Source organism: Oryzias latipes, chromosome 2 (assembly GCF_053564925.1).
Source record: "Oryzias latipes strain Hd-rR chromosome 2, Olatipes_Hd-rR_3.1".
NCBI classification, from domain to species: domain Eukaryota; kingdom Metazoa; phylum Chordata; class Actinopteri; order Beloniformes; family Adrianichthyidae; genus Oryzias; species Oryzias latipes.
In genome coordinates, this window is record NC_136238.1 from 51,306,094 (window position 1) to 51,323,361 (window position 17,268).

Here is a 17,268-nt window from a genome sequence, read left to right on the forward strand (position 1 = left end):
GCGGCGTGGAGCGGCGTGGAGCGGCGTGGAGCGGCGTTTCACGGCGTGAAGCGCCGTGAAACGCCGTGGAATGGGGGAGCGGCGTAGAGCGGTGTGAAGCGGCAAAGCGACGGATCAGGAGGGAAGAAATCTCCAGGGAGATTTCCAAGAGGGAGGTCAAACCATGCCGCCTCAGACAGAGCAGCTGATCAGGGGAGGGGGCAAACTCACCTGAACAGGGAGGGGCCAACCAATCAGCGACCAAGGACAGTGAACGACCTTCAGCCTGTGTTTCAGTTACTCTGTAAAAATGTTGGCTTACGCTCTTCTGGATCTCCTGTGTTGACCTTTAGAAAGTAGAAAGACTGAAGCAAAGCCATCATTCCACCTTAAGACTTGTTCTATCCTAGGCACTTTACCATTGGGAGTGGGGTCATCTAGACCCACTAAACAGTGCTCTGAACCTTTTTTCTTCAATGATTTGTGATCTTCACTGGTGTCCATGGATTACATGAAATCTTTCCACCTTTATCCACCTTTGTCATGGTAGGGAGAACATGTCAATGGAAGGGGGGGGGGGGTCATCTAAGATAGCACAAGGGTTAACATGTAGAAAGACTGAAGCAAGCCATCAATCGTCTCACTGACCTTCTTGAAGGCTGGTGTTGGTTAACGGCTCAGGTGGGGGTCTACCCACCGTGGGTTTCCAGCTTCATTCTCCAGTCTGTGAGTGAACGTTTCTCTGTGGAGATGAAGCCGTTTCCACAGCCCGTGGACTTCTGTCTGAACTCTAATGAGGCAGAGAGTAGCTGGAGCAGCAGGTTCTCAGCAGTGTGGGAGGGGCTTAAGCGTTGTGTTCATGTCTATGTTAGAACCAGGACGACAGGCTGTAAGTGAAATCCCAGCACACGGTAGCGGGACTCCCTCCGTATGCTGGAAGCAGCTGGAAGCAGCTGGAGGCCGGAGCTTCACGACTCCTGGAAGGCTCTTTAATGAGGAGGCTCGGTCCAGCAGAAGGAGGCGGCGGCCCGCTACACCAGCCGCTGGCTGCACCAGCCGATGTGATGAGGAACGCTTTAAAGAATGCCCTGTAACTATTTCCCGTTAGTCCTTGGCAACAAGAAGACAAACAGTTATCAACAATAGAGAGTTTTAATAATTCTACGTCAGTCAGTCATCAGTAAAATCAAGGCTTTCACAGCGGGTCTGACGTTCTCACTGGGTTTTACTTTTTTATCTGAACAAATGTAGTCATAATTTCTGCAATTACGATCAAAATGACTCCTTTTTTAAATCTAAAGCAAACAGTTAAAGTATGGTTTGTTAAAAACTCAGCAGGATGCAGCAGATTATCCGTCTAAACCATTCATTCACTTATTTAGTGAATGAATGGTAGTTTCAGTTAAGTTACATCATCATGCAGTTAATTTCTATGGTTTCTTTCTGTGGATGGTTGATGGATGGATGGATGGATGAAAGATGGATGATGGATAGATGGATGGATGGATGGATGGATGGATGGATGGATGGATGGATGGATGGATGAAAGATGGATGGATGGATGGATGAAAGATGGATGGATGGATGGTTGGATGGATGAAAGATGGATGGATGGATGATGGATGGATGGATGGATGGATGGATGATGGATGGATGGATGAAAGATGGATGGATGGATGGTTGGATGGATGAAAGATGGATGGATGGATGATGGATGGATGGATGGATGGATGGATGGATGATGGATGGATGGATGGATGGATGGATGGATGGATGGATGGATGGATGGATGGATGATGGATAAAAGATGGATGGATGGATGGATGAAAGATGGATGGATGGATGGATGGATGAAAGATGGATGGATGGATGGATGGATGGATGGATGGATGGATGGATGGATGGATGGATGGATGATGGATGGATGGATATTTTTAAAAACATTTCTACCTAATAACCTTGAATGTGTCCTTAATAACCTCTTTATTACACACGAGTGAGCGTTAGTTAATAATCTTCTTACAGGACATTTGTTAGCATGTCTGCATGGTTCAATGTCTTACAAGTGTCAATGTGCTGATCAGACACTTTTGGATCCCATAGACACAGTCCTAATGCTCATTACTGTCACATAACTAGAATCATAATCACCGGTACCTCATTATTTTATAAATGAGATCCAACATCATCTGACAGAATGTCCTCTCAGGATTGTCTACTTTCTCAATTCCTCACATAGAGGAATAGAAACTGTAAACTTGATCAGATCAGTCAACCGGCCAAAGTCTCTGGAGGAGTTTGATCTGGTTGAGCCGGTGTTCCACGTCTGCTCTGGTGTGTCTTTTGAGTTTGTTCTACAGCTCAGATAGAACAGAAAGTTGGCGTAAACTTGAGTTATTTTAGTCAGAAAGAAACGTTTGACCCAAAACCTTGAAGAAGGTTTGTTTGTGTCCAGTTGATGCTGAGGGTAGACAGTGAAAACATGGTAAAGAAAACCTCAGACTAACCGAACGCATCACTTCCTCTCTTCCTCTTTCAGGGATCCCAACCAGCCGGTTCCTCAGGACACCAAGTTCATCCACACCAAGCCCAACCGCTTTGAGGAGGTCGCCTGGACAAAGTACAACCCCAAGGACCAACTTTACCTTCACATCGGCCTCAAACCCAGAGTCCGGGACCACTACCGAGCCACCAAGGTGGCGTTCTGGCTGGAACTGGTTCCCCATCTCCACAACATCAATGAGTTTTTCCAGTATGTGTCCACAACCACCAAGATACCCCCCCAGGACACCACCCCGTACCCGTACACCAAGCGCTTCCCCGGGAAGAACAACTGGCCGTCCACCACACGCCACCCGGGGCTTCCGTCCGCAAACAACAACAAGCAGGGCACGGACCAGCGCCTGAGCGGCGACCTGAGTGACGAGTCCACGGTGGTCATCGAGACCAAGAGGGATTACTCCACTGAGCTGAGCGTCACCATCGCCGTGGGGGCGTCGCTGCTCTTCCTCAACATTCTGGCCTTTGCCGCTCTCTACTACAAGAAAGACAAACGGCGGCACGACTCCAGCCGCCGCCTTCCCACGCCACAGCGCAACGCCACCCCGGCCAGGGCTCCGTCCACGGCCAACGATGTGGCGCACCTGCAGAGCGAGGAGCTGATGTCTCTGCAGATGAAGCAGCAGCTGGAGAACGAGCAGCACCACGAGTGCGAGTCCATGCAGAGCCACGACACGCTGCGGCTCACCTGTCCCCCCGACTATACCCTCACCCTGCGCCGCTCGCCGGACGACATCCCTCTGATGACTCCCAGCACCATCACCATGATCCCCAACTCCCTGGCTGGCATGCAGCCGCTGCACAACTTCAACACTTTCGGCGGCAGCCAGAACAGTACCAACCTGCCCCACGGACACTCCACCACTCGGGTATAGCTCAGCTGGCGGGGAAGGGTTTGGCCGCCGCCCACGACCGGCGGTCACGCGGAAAGCACAGACTCCAAAGTTAAGCAGAAAATATTTTGTTACCATGCCTTCTTCAAATGTACAGAATCTGAACTGGGAAGACGTTTGAGAGCAGATGCTATTGGTGGAGCAAAGCATCATGGGAAGTTTGACCAAAAAGGAAAGTAACCAAACCTGACTGTTTATATTTTCAGGCAGAGGAAGGTCATTTTGTGCCATGACTGCAGCCGAAAAGCAACAATGGAGCCGCCTCATTCCTGTTTGCATCTCACGCCTGATTGGACGTCAGTTCTGACCCTCCGGTACTTATAAAAACCTTAAAAAAAGAAGGCGGGAAAACAGACTTTGTTTTAAAAAGATGAGCGTTCCTCCTGATGTTGTTTCTTTCTGGTTTTTCTCCGCTCGTGTTTTCGGTTTGATGTCAGTGTTTCAGTATAACCCCGCCCCCCTCCAAAAGATAAAAGCGTCGGTTCTTTTTCTGATTGTGCGTCATGAGCTGGTCAGTACGACCAAACTCCATCCTGTGGAGCGGCAGACGCCATCGGCCCGCTCAGCGTTGCTGTCGTCCTGGCGTGCAGCGAGGAGCGGCTGGACGCCGTCTGCCGCTCTCGTCCCGCTCACCTTCCGATCCTTTTCTTCTGGGGTCCGCCTCAGCTACCATGTGACCAGAAATGTATCATCTAGAAAAAAGCAACGTGAATTTTTGTATCAATATTAGTTGGAAATGTTTGTAAAGAAATATATGTTCAATATTTGTCATATGCTAGCAATATGTAAAAAACAAAAAAAGGTGCCAGACTGGTGATATTTTGGGTAACAGAAGCAAGTGAATGAGTGTAAATATTGATATGAATTATCATCCAATCTCCCATCATGCCTCTCTCTATTTTGCATCCTGAACACAAAAAAAAATGCAAGCAGAAAACTTTAAGTCACTTTTGAAATTGTGTAAGAGACGAGTGTTAGTTTGATTCCCAAACCTGTTTGGGGTTTTTAAAGTGGACTTTTCCGACGCCCCGTTTGTCTGATGACCATCGGTTTGCGGGTCGGCCTTACTCGCTATTGGACCCACTTCTGGCTACACACCTTTTTCTGCATTTTTCTATTCAAATATGACAGTATTTTCTAAAAATAAAAAAGAAGAAAAGAGAAACAAACACCAGCGCTGTGAGTCTAGTCATTGTCCGAGAGCGTCCACGCCGCCACCCCGGCCCTCGCCAGTGACCCCTCCCTCCCTTCTCTAAAGACAGATGACCATCACTCTGTCTTTCTATAACCACTATTGTTCTTTTTTATGCTATTCTGTAATCGTTATTCAAGTTATAAATTGACCAATAAAAGTGGGCGGAGCTGGCTGGCCCCCCAGATCCAAAAATCAAAATAATTTTGTGTGCAGTGGTTGGATCCACAGTATCCAAAGGATCCGGACATTTCCTGTGACGTCTGTAGTTGGATCCACAGGATCCCGATGTTTCCTGTGACGTCTGTAGTTGGATCCACAGGGTCTGGACGTTTCAAGTGACGTCTGTGGTTGGATCCACAGGATCCGGATGTTTTATGTGACGTCTGTGGTTGGATCCACAGGATCCTGATGTTTCCTGTGACGTCTGTAGTTGGATCCACAGGATCCTGACGTTTCCTGTGACGTCTTTGGTTGGATCCACAGGATCCTGACGTTTGCTGAGACGTCTGTGGTTGGATCCACAGGATCTTGATGTTTCCTGTGACGTCTGTAGTTGGATCCACAGGATCCTGACGTTTGCTGAGACGTCTGTGGTTGGATCCACAGGATCCGGAGGTTTCCCTTGACGTCTGTGGTTGGATCCACAGGATCCTGATGTTTCCTGTGACGTCTGTAGTTGGATCCACAGGATCCTGACGTTTCCTGTGACGTCTTTGGTTGGATCCACAGGATCCTGACGTTTGCTGAGACGTCTGTGGTTGGATCCACAGGATCCGGAGGTTTCCCTTGACGTCTGTGGTTGGATCCACAGGATCTTGATGTTTTCTGTGACGTCTGTAGTTGAATCCACAGGATCCGGAGGTTTCCTGTGACGTCTGTGGTTGGATCCACAGGATCCTGACGTTTGCTGAGACGTCTGTGGTTGGATCCACAGGATCCGGAGGTTTCCCTTGACGTCTGTGGTTGGATCGACAGGATCTTGATGTTTCCTGTGACGTCTGTAGTTGGATCCACAGGATACGGACGTTTCCTGTGACGTCTGTGGTTGGATCCACAGGATCCTGACGTTTCCTGTGACGTCTGTAGTTGGATCCACAGGAGCCTGACGTTTCCTGAGACGTCTGTGGTTGGATCCACAGGATCCGGACATTTCCTGTGACGTATTTGGTTGGATCCACAGGATCCGGACATTTCCTGAGACGTCTGTAGTTGGATCCACAGGATCCGGACATTTCCTGTGACGTCTGTTGTTGGATCCACAGGATACGGACGTTTCCTGTGACGTCTGTGGTTGGATCCACAGGATCCTGACGTTTCCTGTGACGTCTGTAGTTGGATCCACAGGATCCTGACGTTTCCTGTGACGTCTGTAGTTGGATCCACAGGATACGGACGTTTCCTGAGACGTCTGTGGTTGGATCCACAGGATACGGACATTTCCTGTGACGTATTTGGTTGGATCCACAGGATCCTGACGTTTCCTGTGTCGTCTGTAGTTGGATCCACAGGATCCTGACGTTTCCTGTGACGTCTGTAGTGGGATCTACAGGATACGGACGTTTCCTGTGATGTCTGTGGTTGGATCCACAGGATTATGATGTTTCCTGTGACGTCTGTAGTTGGATCCACAGGATCCTGACGTTTCCTGAGATGTCTGTGGTTGGATCCACAGGATCCGGACATTTCCTGTGACGTATTTGGTTGTATCCAAAGGATCCGGACGTTTCCTGTGACGTCTGTGGTTGGATCCACAGGATCCGGATGTTTCCTGAGACGTCTGTGGTTGTATCCATAGGACCCGGACATTTCCTGAGACGTCTGTGGTTGGATCCACAGGATACGGACATTTCCTGTGACGTCTGTAGTTGGATCCACAGGATACGGATGTTTCCTGAGACGTCTGTGGTTGTATCCATAGGACCCGGACATTTCCTGAGACGTCTGTGGTTGGATCCACAGGATCCGGACATTTCCTGTGACGTATTTGGTTGTATCCAAAGGATCCGGACGTTTCCTGTGACGTCTGTGGTTGGATCCACAGGATCCGGATGTTTCCTGAGACGTCTGTGGTTGTATCCATAGGACCCGGACATTTCCTGAGACGTCTGTGGTTGGATCCACAGGACCCGGACATTTCCTGTGACGTCTGTAGTTGGATCCACAGGATACGGATGTTTCCTGAGACGTCTGTGGTTGTATCCATAGGACCCGGACATTTCCTGAGACGTCTGTGGTTGTATCCATAGGACCCGGACATTTCCTGAGACGTCTGTAGTTGGATCCACAGGATCCTGACGTTTCCTGTGACGTCTGTGGTTGGATCCACAGGATCCGGATGTTTCCTGAGACGTCTGTGGTTGTATCCATAGGACCCGGACATTTCCTGAGACGTCTGTGGTTGTATCCATAGGACCCGGACATTTCCTGAGACGTCTGTGGTTGGATCCACAGGATACGGACATTTCCTGTGACGTCTGTAGTTGGATCCACAGGTTTTTTGGGTGCAGATCCAGCTCTGGTTTATCTCGTACTTGAGTACAGCATGACTTCAGAGAAGTTCCTTCTGTTTTTCCGGTTTCTACGATCCTCTGCAGATGTCGATTGGATGCATTTTGGCTCGTTAGCCATTTCTCTGTGATAACTCATCGGTGGGGGGCGGGGTCTCTGCAGCCAATGGAGTCCGGACGGAGCCGGTGCTGTGGTTTGTCTGTGGAAACATTGCATTGTGGGAGCAAACAGGCGTCAGGCTTTGTACAAAGACTTTGTGAGTGTTTGCTGGGTAAGCATGCGTCTGGCTTGTGCCGCTGCCATGTTTACCGCTCTTCCCCCTCCCCCGACACTTGGGCTGTGCATCCCACATGCAGGAACCTGCCTCATTTTCAGCCCTCAATCTGTCGACCGCCTCTGCAGTGAGGGAAGCAAACGAGCTTTTGACCCAAACCCAAAGTGACGGGGGCAGAATTGCAATCTTTAGAGTGATCTGCAGGCGCTGAGGCTGCTGGACGTCTGAATTCCTGAGCTCAGCGTCTTGCTGTGGAACTTTAGCGCCGGCGGAGCCATCAGGCCGGACGCCTTTTGGGGTCTTCAGGTGGGAGGTGGCAGGAATGCGAAGGCCGCCTTTAATTGGTGTTTTGTTTGTGTTGGGAGTTATGGGATGGAGGATGAGGAGAAAACGGCAGCCTGAGAGAGCAGCGGGTGGGGGTGGGGGCTGAATGTGAATACTGAGGACTCAACTGGAAGTTAATTAAGCTGGCAACAGCGCTCCATCACTCAACCGGGGTCCCAGAACTGTCATTCAGGTCGGCGCTCTCCAGGCTGCCATTCCTGCGGTTTATCGATCGCCGCCGCTCCACCACAGCACATCAAATTGGAGGGGGCAGAGATAAAGGTTGAGCGAAGGTGTGAAATAGAAGGCTGAGGTGTTCCTTGGCTCAACGAGCGCTGCATTAAAAGCCCCCTGTGACACGGCTGCAGCCAAACTTTGTGTTTGTGCTCCTCAAACACAAATTAAGATGCAGGTAGGAAACTCAGCAGCAGAGGAGTTTGATTGCATTTTGCTCCCTGGGTAGCTGGAGCCTAAACAGATGAATATGAAATCTTCAGAGTCAATATATATGCAGTTAAGTGAAGAGGAACCGAGGTGGCATTAATGGGCTGCACGAATTCCCCCCCAGCATTCCTCACCCACAAAAAAAAAAAAAAACACATTCACAGGCAGCTTCCATAAAAGGTCTTTGTGTGGCTCTGAGGCAGGAGTCATCACAATCGCACCAAACACCATCACTGCAGCTGCTTCAGAGCAGGACTAGGACACCTGTTAGCACCTGAAAGCACCAGAGATACACCTGAAACCACCTGAGACCGACCTGAGACCATCTGAAACCACCTGAAACCTCCTGAAACTCATTTGGGACCATCTGAGACTGCCTGATGGCAGAGCTGGCCCTCTATCGACTGTCCGTACAGAGTCTGTGGTTCTTCATGGAAGACCGTGGCAGTGTGTGAGGATTCTGCGGTTCAGTTTGGCTTCTTTGGTGGTGCTTTATTGTGTTCTGTCTCCTGTCAGTCACTCCAGGTTCATGGTAATCATCCAAAGCTGTCTTCTTCTCTGTTCATTGTCCTCAGAAGTGTCTGCGTTTCAGTTGGTCTGCTGTCTCACTGTTTGGTTTGCTCTGGTCATGTGGACCTTTATGTTCTAAGTTTCCTCCAGCAGAACCGGCAGAACCGGTCTCCAGTCCCTGACCCGTCAGGGTTCCTCCATCAGACGATGAGGAACCATTTTTCTGAGGCTCCATGTTTGGAAAGAGCTGCAGAAAAACCATCATTTCCATCATTCCTCCATTAAAAACCAACCTGAGTAATCAGGAGATGTCCCCTTAGTGCCCTACCCGCCAATTTTAACTGCACCCCCCTTAGTACACACACCCCTCCCCCCTCAATATATACATCCCAACATAAACACACACACATGCACACACACACCATCTCAAACACACATACACGCACACACATTTTGCAAGGAAGGTGGGACCTGGGTCCATCTGTCCCCTGCCTCTTCCCTGGTGGGGGGTGCGGGCCCCTTTGCAACGGCGGCCGTGTCCCCGGGGTGCCGGCTTCCTGGGCCCGGCGGTGCTCTCTCCGCGCGGTGGAGGAGTTCACATTACATCTGAGCCGGGGGTGTCTGGTCCCTGGGGGGTGGGTCCTGGTCCTTGCTCCTGAGCGCTGGGCCCCGCCAAATTTCCAACTGTGGCCGAGCCTGGTCGGGCCATATTTATAACACCCCTTGTGGGCCCTCTTTTTTTCCCCGGGGTTCCCCCCTCCTGGGCGGGGGCGGCGGGCCCCCTGCCTCGCTCCTCCCTGGACCAACCGTGGGCCGGGCGGATGGCTGCCTGGAGTGCGGAGCGGGTCTCCCTTGGGGGGTCCTGGCTCGTACCTGGGGTTGGGGCGGGGGGATGCCCGGAACTCCTGGGTGGTGGTGGGGTGCTCGTTTGGGGCTGTGGGTGTCCTTCTCCGGTGGGGCTCTGCGTTGGGTTCTCCCGGCGCGGCGGGGGGGCTGCTCTCCTGGTTGGGCTGGGGCGGCGCTCTCTTTCCCTCCGTGCTTCCCTGGCCTCTGGCTCTGGGGGCCTTGCGGCGGCCCTGCTGGCCCTGGCCTGGGTGGCGGGCTTGGTCGCCCGGGCGGCGGTTGTTCCCTGCCGGTTCCCGTGTGGCGTTGGGGGGATTCCGGCTGCCGCTGCTGCTGCGGTGGGGGTCTTGGGGTGGGGATGGCTGGGCACTCTCCCTCCTTCTTTTCACGTTCCACCATCCATTTTAGAAGAACATAAAACCTCACCTGAGCACAGGTGTTAGCTCACCTTTGCACTAATAGCTTGCATGACTGAATGACTGAAATATTTCACACTAGTTGGTTTTAAGGCATAAGTATGCGTGTGTGAACACTATCTGTTTTGTGTGCATGTCGACAGGTGGACATTTTTGCAGCTAGCAGGTGTGTTTATAACATTTCAGTGTGTGTGTGGACAGGCCCCGCCCTTTTTGTACTGCATTTGAACCTTACCATAATGATTAACAACCAGTAAACTTGTTGCTGTATGCTGCTTCATGGTCTTATCCCCCTTCCTCCTCCGCCACCGCCAAGTGTAGGAGCTCCTGCTCCTACACCTGGCTGTGGTTCCTGTCTCCGGCTCGACTCGCGCCTTTGACTGTCCCCACAACCACGGCTGGATGAAGCTCGTCTGCTGGACTTTATATATGTAGTTGTAGATTTAGATAAGTTAATTCTTCTCTAAGAGTTCTGGTAAATCGCCTGTCCGTCCTGGGGGAGGATCCCTCCTTCATGTGGGCACCCCTGAGGTTTCTTCGTTTTTTCCGGAATCCGTTTTTTTTGGGAGCTTTTCCTTACCGCGAAGAGGGGTCTAAGGGCAGGGATGCCAGTATAGCTTAGTCAGTTTGTTAGTTCATTTTAGTATTTTTCTATTGAACTCTTTGTATTCGTGATCCTTTTGATTTCATGTTTTACTTCGAAGCCCATCGAGACGACTGTTGTTGTGATTTTGGGCTATACAAATAAAATTGAATTGAATTGAATTGAATTGAATTGAATTGAATTCCCCTCCTATTATCACCCCCTACCCCCCCCCTCTCTCTCTAGCGTCCCTCTCTCTTCTTCCCCTCTTTCCTTTTCTGTCCGGTCCAACACCAAAGATTTTCAGACGTGATTGAAATTAATAAAGTTTGGCCTCAATTACAAAAGGGGTTTATTCAGACATACCTTTGGTTTGTCTGTAGATGAATAACCCCTCTTGTTAAAGCAAAATATGTCCAACACAAGAGGCCCTCAGCTCTCATCTGTCTGCCCAGCTGTTGGACAGGACAAGTTAAAAAAAAAACAAAAAAACAACCGTGTTGATTCTGTTGAAAAGGAGACAGTGATTTAAAAAAATCCATTTAATGACATCTTATTGTTTCCATTCATTTTTCAAATCAGTTCCACTTAGAGAAATGATTGGAGAAAATCACCAGCTTTTCTGAGACTTGGCTTCATTGACTGGAATATGAGAGAGACGGTACAAAGTCTCCCATTTATTGGTTCAGACATACAGGAAGTGACATCACAGCAACCAAATAGATAGAGACTACATTCATCTTCATTTCCATCACGTCCCCTAAGGGCCGTATGCCACCACGGCTTTAACACAGAAAGTTCTTGAACCTGGTTAGTCGGAGGCCGCCTCCGGCATGAGCCGGTCTGGACCCAGGAACCGGGCCCGCTCCCTGGGTCCAGACTCTTAGACTGAGGCTGTGGAGCTTCTGCTGGATAAAGACGATCTCTGTGACCCTTTGGGTGACCTTTCAGCAACGTGTAAAGAAACGTTGGTTAATTGAATTTGTTGTGTTGGGTCAGAATTCTGGCCCTGACCCGGAAGAGACTCGTGTGGGTTTGTCCCTGAGTTCTGGTCCTGACCCGGTAGAGTCTGGTGTGGGATTGTCAGTGAGTTCTGTTCCTGACCCGACAGTGTCTCATGTGGGTTTGTCAGTGAGTTCTGTTCCTGACCCGACAGTGTCTCATGTGGGTTTGTCCGTGAGTTCTGGCCCTGACCCGGAAGAGTCTTGTGTGAGTTTGTCCGTGAGTTCTGGTCCTGACCCGGTAGAGTCTGGTGTGGGATTGTCAGTGAGTTCTGTTCCTGACCCGACAGTGTCTCATGTGGGTTTGTCCGTGAGTTCTGGTCCTGACCCGGTAGAGTCTCATGTAGGTTTGTCCGTGAGTTCTGGCCCTGACCCGGAAGAGTCTTGTGTGAGTTTGTCCGTGAGTTCTGGTCCTGACCCGGTAGAGTCTCATGTAGGTTTGTCCGTGAGTTCTGGCCCTGACCCGGTAGAGTCTCATGTAGGTTTGTCCGTGAGTTCTGGCCCTGACCCGGTAGAGTCTCATGTAGGTTTGTCCGTGAGTTCTGGTCCTGACCCGGTAGAGTCTCATGTAGGTTTGTCCGTGAGTTCTGGCCCTGACCCGGAAGAGTCTTGTGTGAGTTTGTCCGTGAGTTCTGGCCCTGACCCGGTAGAGTCTGGTGTGGGTTATTCCCTGAGTTCTGCTGCGGTGAAGCACACAGAACCTTTTTCTTTGAAAGTGACCCATTCCTGCTGTAGACATCTGTCCTCAGCCTCACATCAGTATTCTGGCCCGCGTTAGCAGGAAGGGGCGGAGCCACCACGGCGTGTAGAACACGGAGGTCATCCCGGATGATATTTGGCCCCGCTGCTGCGTGGCCAGATGAAATGACAAAGATGATTTATGGGCCGTGGGTTGGCGGCGGCGGTGTCTGCCCCGGCCTCCGCAGACACACACACACTAAATCGGGTTAGCGGTAGAACGTGGAGGCTCCGCCTCAGACCGACCAATGGAATCACAGACACGCAGGTTCCCTGAAATCTGCCGGATTACAGAGGTCGCTCTGGCCGTCGCTGCGACGCACGCTGGTCATAACTCAAGCCGAGCTGCTGCCAAAACCCAGGAGGTCTGGAGGAGGGTCCCCGCCATCACGGGAAGTTTGGGGTCATGGTCCCTCCACTGCCCCGAGGATCTGCTGCCCCCTAGCTGATGGTCCGGGACTTCATCATCTTCCCCGCCTGGTTCATCAGCTGCAGTTCCAGACCTGCTGCAGCTGTTCGCCTGCAGGAAGCCGTTCTTCCTCCCAGTGAAGGTCTTCTGATTGAGGACACGTCTGCGTTTTATCTGCAGACAACGGCGAGGACGAGAGCCGTCATTGACGCCGCAGACGAGGCAAGAACGCAAGAACCTCATCTCACACACTGCTGCTGCAGCAGGCGAACAGGAAGATGTCTGTACGATGAAAAACACGCTTCAGACGTGGTTCTAACCACGGATCAGTGTCAGCAGAACACGCGTTCTCCGGCTTATGGGACCTCCGCCATCAGACCGAGGAGGTCTTCTCCACTAGAACCTCCTCCATTCCAGAGGAAGCCCCGCCCCTCCACCATGACGTCAGCAGATCTGGGTTGGAAGTAGAAGGCGGAGCAAAGCGATGGTTGGATGCTTGTGAGACTCTGTGCTGGATCCCTCAGAGAGCTACCAATCAGGACGGGTCTCCTCCTGAAGACCCCAGTGGTCTGAACACTGCTACCAGGAGCCTCCTCCAACCCAGGAGGGACAAAGACGAGACCCAACCAGAACCTTTGGACCCTAAAAGGGTTCTGGTTTCTGCTGAAGTTTGATCCAAAAACCTTCCTCCAGGAAGCTCCTCCATTTACTCTAAAGCTCTGAAGCTCTTTCCCCTAAGACATCTCAGCTGACTCCCTTTGGAGGGGAAGTGACTTCTGCACCTCCTAGTCCTCCTGATGGAGGCTCGTTTCTGCACCTCCTAGTCCTCCTGATGGAGGCCTGTTTCTGCACCTCCTAGTCCTCCTGATGGAGGCTCGTTTCTGCTCCTCCTAGTCCTCCTGATGGAAGCTCGTTTCTGCACCTCCTAGTCCTTCTGATGGAGGCTCGTTTCTGCACCTCCTAGTCCTCCTGATGGAAGCTCGTTTCTGCACCTCCTAGTCCTTCTGATGGAGGCTCGTTTCTGCTCCTCCTAGTCCTCCTGATGGAGGCCTGTTTCTGCACCTCCTAGTCCTCCTGATAGAGGCCTGTTTCTGCACCTCCTAGTCCTCCTGATGGAGGCTCGTTTCTGCACCTCCTAGTCCTCCTGATGGAGGCTCGTTTCTGCTCCTCCTAGTCCTCCTGATGGAGGCCTGTTTCTGCACCTCCTAGTCCTCCTGATGGAGGCTCGTTTCTGCTCCTCCTAGTGCTCCTGATGGAGGCCTGTTTCTGCACCTCCTAGTCCTCCTGATGGAAGCTCGTTTCTGCACCTCCTAGTCCGCCCGATGGAGGCTCGTTTCTGCTCCTCCTAGTCCTCCTGATGGAGGCCCGTTTCTGCACCTCCTAGTCCTCCTGATGGAGGCTCGTTTCTGCACCTCCTAGTCCTCCTGATGGAAGCTCGTTTCTGCACCTCCTAGTCCTTCTGATGGAGGCCCGTTTCTGCACCTCCTAGTCCTCCTGATGGAGGCCCGTTTCTGCACCTCCTAGTCCTCCTGATGGAGGCTCGTTTCTGCACCTCCTAGTCCTCCTGATGGAAGCTCGTTTCTGCACCTCCTAGTCCTTCTGATGGAGGCTCATTTCTGCACCTCCTAGTCCTCCTGATGGAAGCTCGTTTCTGCACCTCCTAGTCCTCCTGATAGAGGCCTGTTTCTGCACCTCCTAGTCCTCCTGATGGAGGCTCGTTTCTGCACCTCCTAGTCCTCCTGATGGAGGCTCGTTTCTGCTCCTCCTAGTCCTCCTGATGGAGGCCTGTTTCTGCACCTCCTAGTCCTCCTGATGGAGGCTCGTTTCTGCTCCTCCTAGTGCTCCTGATGGAGGCCTGTTTCTGCACCTCCTAGTCCTCCTGATGGAAGCTCGTTTCTGCACCTCCTAGTCCGCCCGATGGAGGCTCGTTTCTGCTCCTCCTAGTCCTCCTGATGGAGGCTCGTTTCTGCACCTCCTAGTCCGCCCGATGGAGGCTCGTTTCTGCTCCTCCTAGTCCTCCTGATGGAGGCTCGTTTCTGCACCTCCTAGTCCTCCTGATGGAGGCTCGTTTCTGCTCCTCCTAGTCCTCCTGATGGAGGCTCGTTTCTGCACCTCCTAGTCCTCCTGATGGAGGCTCGTTTCTGCTCCTCCTAGTCCTCCTGATGGAGGCTCGTTTCTGCACCTCCTAGTCCTCCTGATGGAGGCTCGTTTCTGCACCTCCTAGTCCTCCTGATGGAGGCTCGTTTCTGCACCTCCTAGTCCTCCTGATAGAGGCTCGTTTCTGCTCCTCCTAGTCCTCCTGATGGAGGCCCGTTACTGCACCTCCTAGTCCGCCCGATGGAGGCTCGTTTCTGCACCTCCTAGTCCGCCTGATGGAGGCTCTTTCTGCACCTCCTAGTCCTCCTGATGGAGGCTCGTTTCTGCACCTCCTAGTCCTCCTGATGAAGGCCTGTTTAAGCACCTCCTAGTCCTCCTGATGGAGGCTCATTTCTGCTCCTCCTAGTCCGCCTGATGGAGGCTCTTTCTGCACTTCCTAGTCCTCCTGATGGAGGCTCGTTTCTGCATCTCCTAGTCCTCCTGATGGAGGCCTGTTTAAGCACCTCCTAGTCCTCCTGATGGAAGCCTGTTTAAGCACCTCCTAGTCCGCCTGATGGAGGCCCGTTTCTGCACCTCCTAGTCCTCCTGATGGAAGCTCGTTTCTGCTCCTCCAAGTTCGCCTGATGGATTCCCGTTTCTGCACCTCCTAGTCCTCCTGATGGAGGCTCGTTTCTGCACCTCCTAGTCCGCCTGATGGAGGCTCTTTCTGAACCTCCTAGTCCTCCTGATGGAGGCTCGTTTCTGCACCTCCTAGTCCTCCTGATGGAGGCCTGTTTAAGCACCTCCTAGTCCTCCTGATGGAAGCTCATTTCTGCTCCTCCTAGTCCGCCCGATGGAGGCTCGTTTCTGCACCTCCTAGTCCTCCTGATGGAGGCTCATTTCTGCTCCTCCTAGTCCGCCTGATGGAGGCTCTTTCTGCTCCTCCTAGTCCTCCTGATGGAGGCTCGTTTCTGCTCCTCCTAGTCCTCCTGATGGAGGCTCGTTTCTGCACCTCCTAGTCTTCCTGATGGAGGCTCATTTCTGCCTCTCCTAGTCCGCCTGATGGAGGCTCGTTTCTGCACCTCCTAGTCCTCCTGATGGAGGCCCGTTTCTGCACCTCCTAGTCTTCCTGATGGAGGCTCATTTCTGCACCTCCTAGTCCTCCTGATGGAGGCTCATTTCTGCACCTCCTAGTCCTCCTGATGGAGGCTCGTTTCTGCACCTCCTAGTCCTCCTGATGGAGGCTCGTTTCTGCACCTCCTAGTCCTCCTGATGGAAGCTCGTTTCTGCTCCTCCTAGTCCGCCTGATGGATGCTCTTTCTGCACCTCCTAGTCCTCCTGATGGAGGCTCGTTTCTGCACCTCCTAGTCCGCCTGATGGAGGCCTGTTTAAGCACCTCCTAGTCCTCCTGATGGAGGCTCATTTCTGCACCTCCTAGTCCTCCTGATGGAGGCCTGTTTAAGCACCTCCTAGTCCTCCTGATGGAGGCTCATTTTTGCACCTCCTAGTCCTCCTGATGGAGGCTCGTTTCTGCACCTCCTAGTCCTCCTGATGGAAGCTCGTTTCTGCACCTCCTAGTCCTCCTGATGGAGGCTCGTTTCTGCTCCTCCTAGTCCGCCTGATGGAGGCTCTTTCTGCACCTCCTAGTCCTCCTGATGGAGGCTCGTTTCTGCTCCTCCTAGTCCGCCTGATGGAGGCTCTTTCTGCACCTCCTAGTCCTCCTGATGGAAGCTCGTTTCTGCACCTCCTAGTCCTTCTGATGGAGGCTCATTTCTGCACCTCCTAGTCCTCCTGATGGAAGCTCGTTTCTGCACCTCCTAGTCCTCCTGATAGAGGCTCGTTTCTGCACCTCCTAGTCCTCCTGATGGAGGCTCGTTTCTGCACCTCCTAGTCCTCCTGATGGAGGCTCGTTTATGCACCTCCTAGTCCTCCTGATGGAGGCTCGTTTCTGCTCCTCCTAGTGCTCCTGATGGAGGCCTGTTTCTGCACCTCCTAGTCCTCCTGATGGAAGCTCGTTTCTGCACCTCCTAGTCCGCCCGATGGAGGCTCGTTTCTGCTCCTCCTAGTCCTCCTGATGGAGGCCATTTCTGCACCTCCTAGTCCTCCTGATGGAGGCTCGTTTCTGCTCCTCCTAGTCCTCCTGATGGAGGCTCGTTTCTGCACCTCCTAGTCCTCCTGATGGAGGCTCGTTTCTGCTCCTCCTAGTCCTCCTGATGGAGGCTCGTTTCTGCACCTCCTAGTCCTCCTGATGGAGGCTCGTTTCTGCACCTCCTAGTCCTCCTGATGGAGGCCTGTTTCTGCACCTCCTAGTCCTCCTGATGGAGGCTCGTTTCTGCTCCTCCTAGTCCTCCTGATGGAAGCTCGTTTCTGCACCTCCTAGTCCTTCTGATGGAGGCTCGTTTCTGCACCTCCTAGTCCTCCTGATGGAAGCTCGTTTCTGCACCTCCTAGTCCTTCTGATGGAGGCTCGTTTCTGCTCCTCCTAGTCCTCCTGATGGAGGCCTGTTTCTGCACCTC

At 52.2% G+C, this 17,268-nt stretch overlaps 1 protein-coding gene across 1 annotated transcript in view; it reads left to right on the plus strand.

Moving 5' to 3' along the window:
- Positions 1-4,600, plus strand: part of nlgn4xa (neuroligin 4 X-linked a) — a 78,103-nt gene extending 73,503 nt beyond the window's left edge. Inside the window, exon 6 of the mRNA XM_078942329.1 lies at positions 2,519-4,600. Coding sequence (XP_078798455.1) covers positions 2,519-3,413 — 895 coding nt within the window. The 3' untranslated portion in view covers positions 3,414-4,600. The remainder of the gene's footprint in view (positions 1-2,518) is intronic.
- Positions 4,601-17,268: the final 12,668 nt, after the last annotated feature.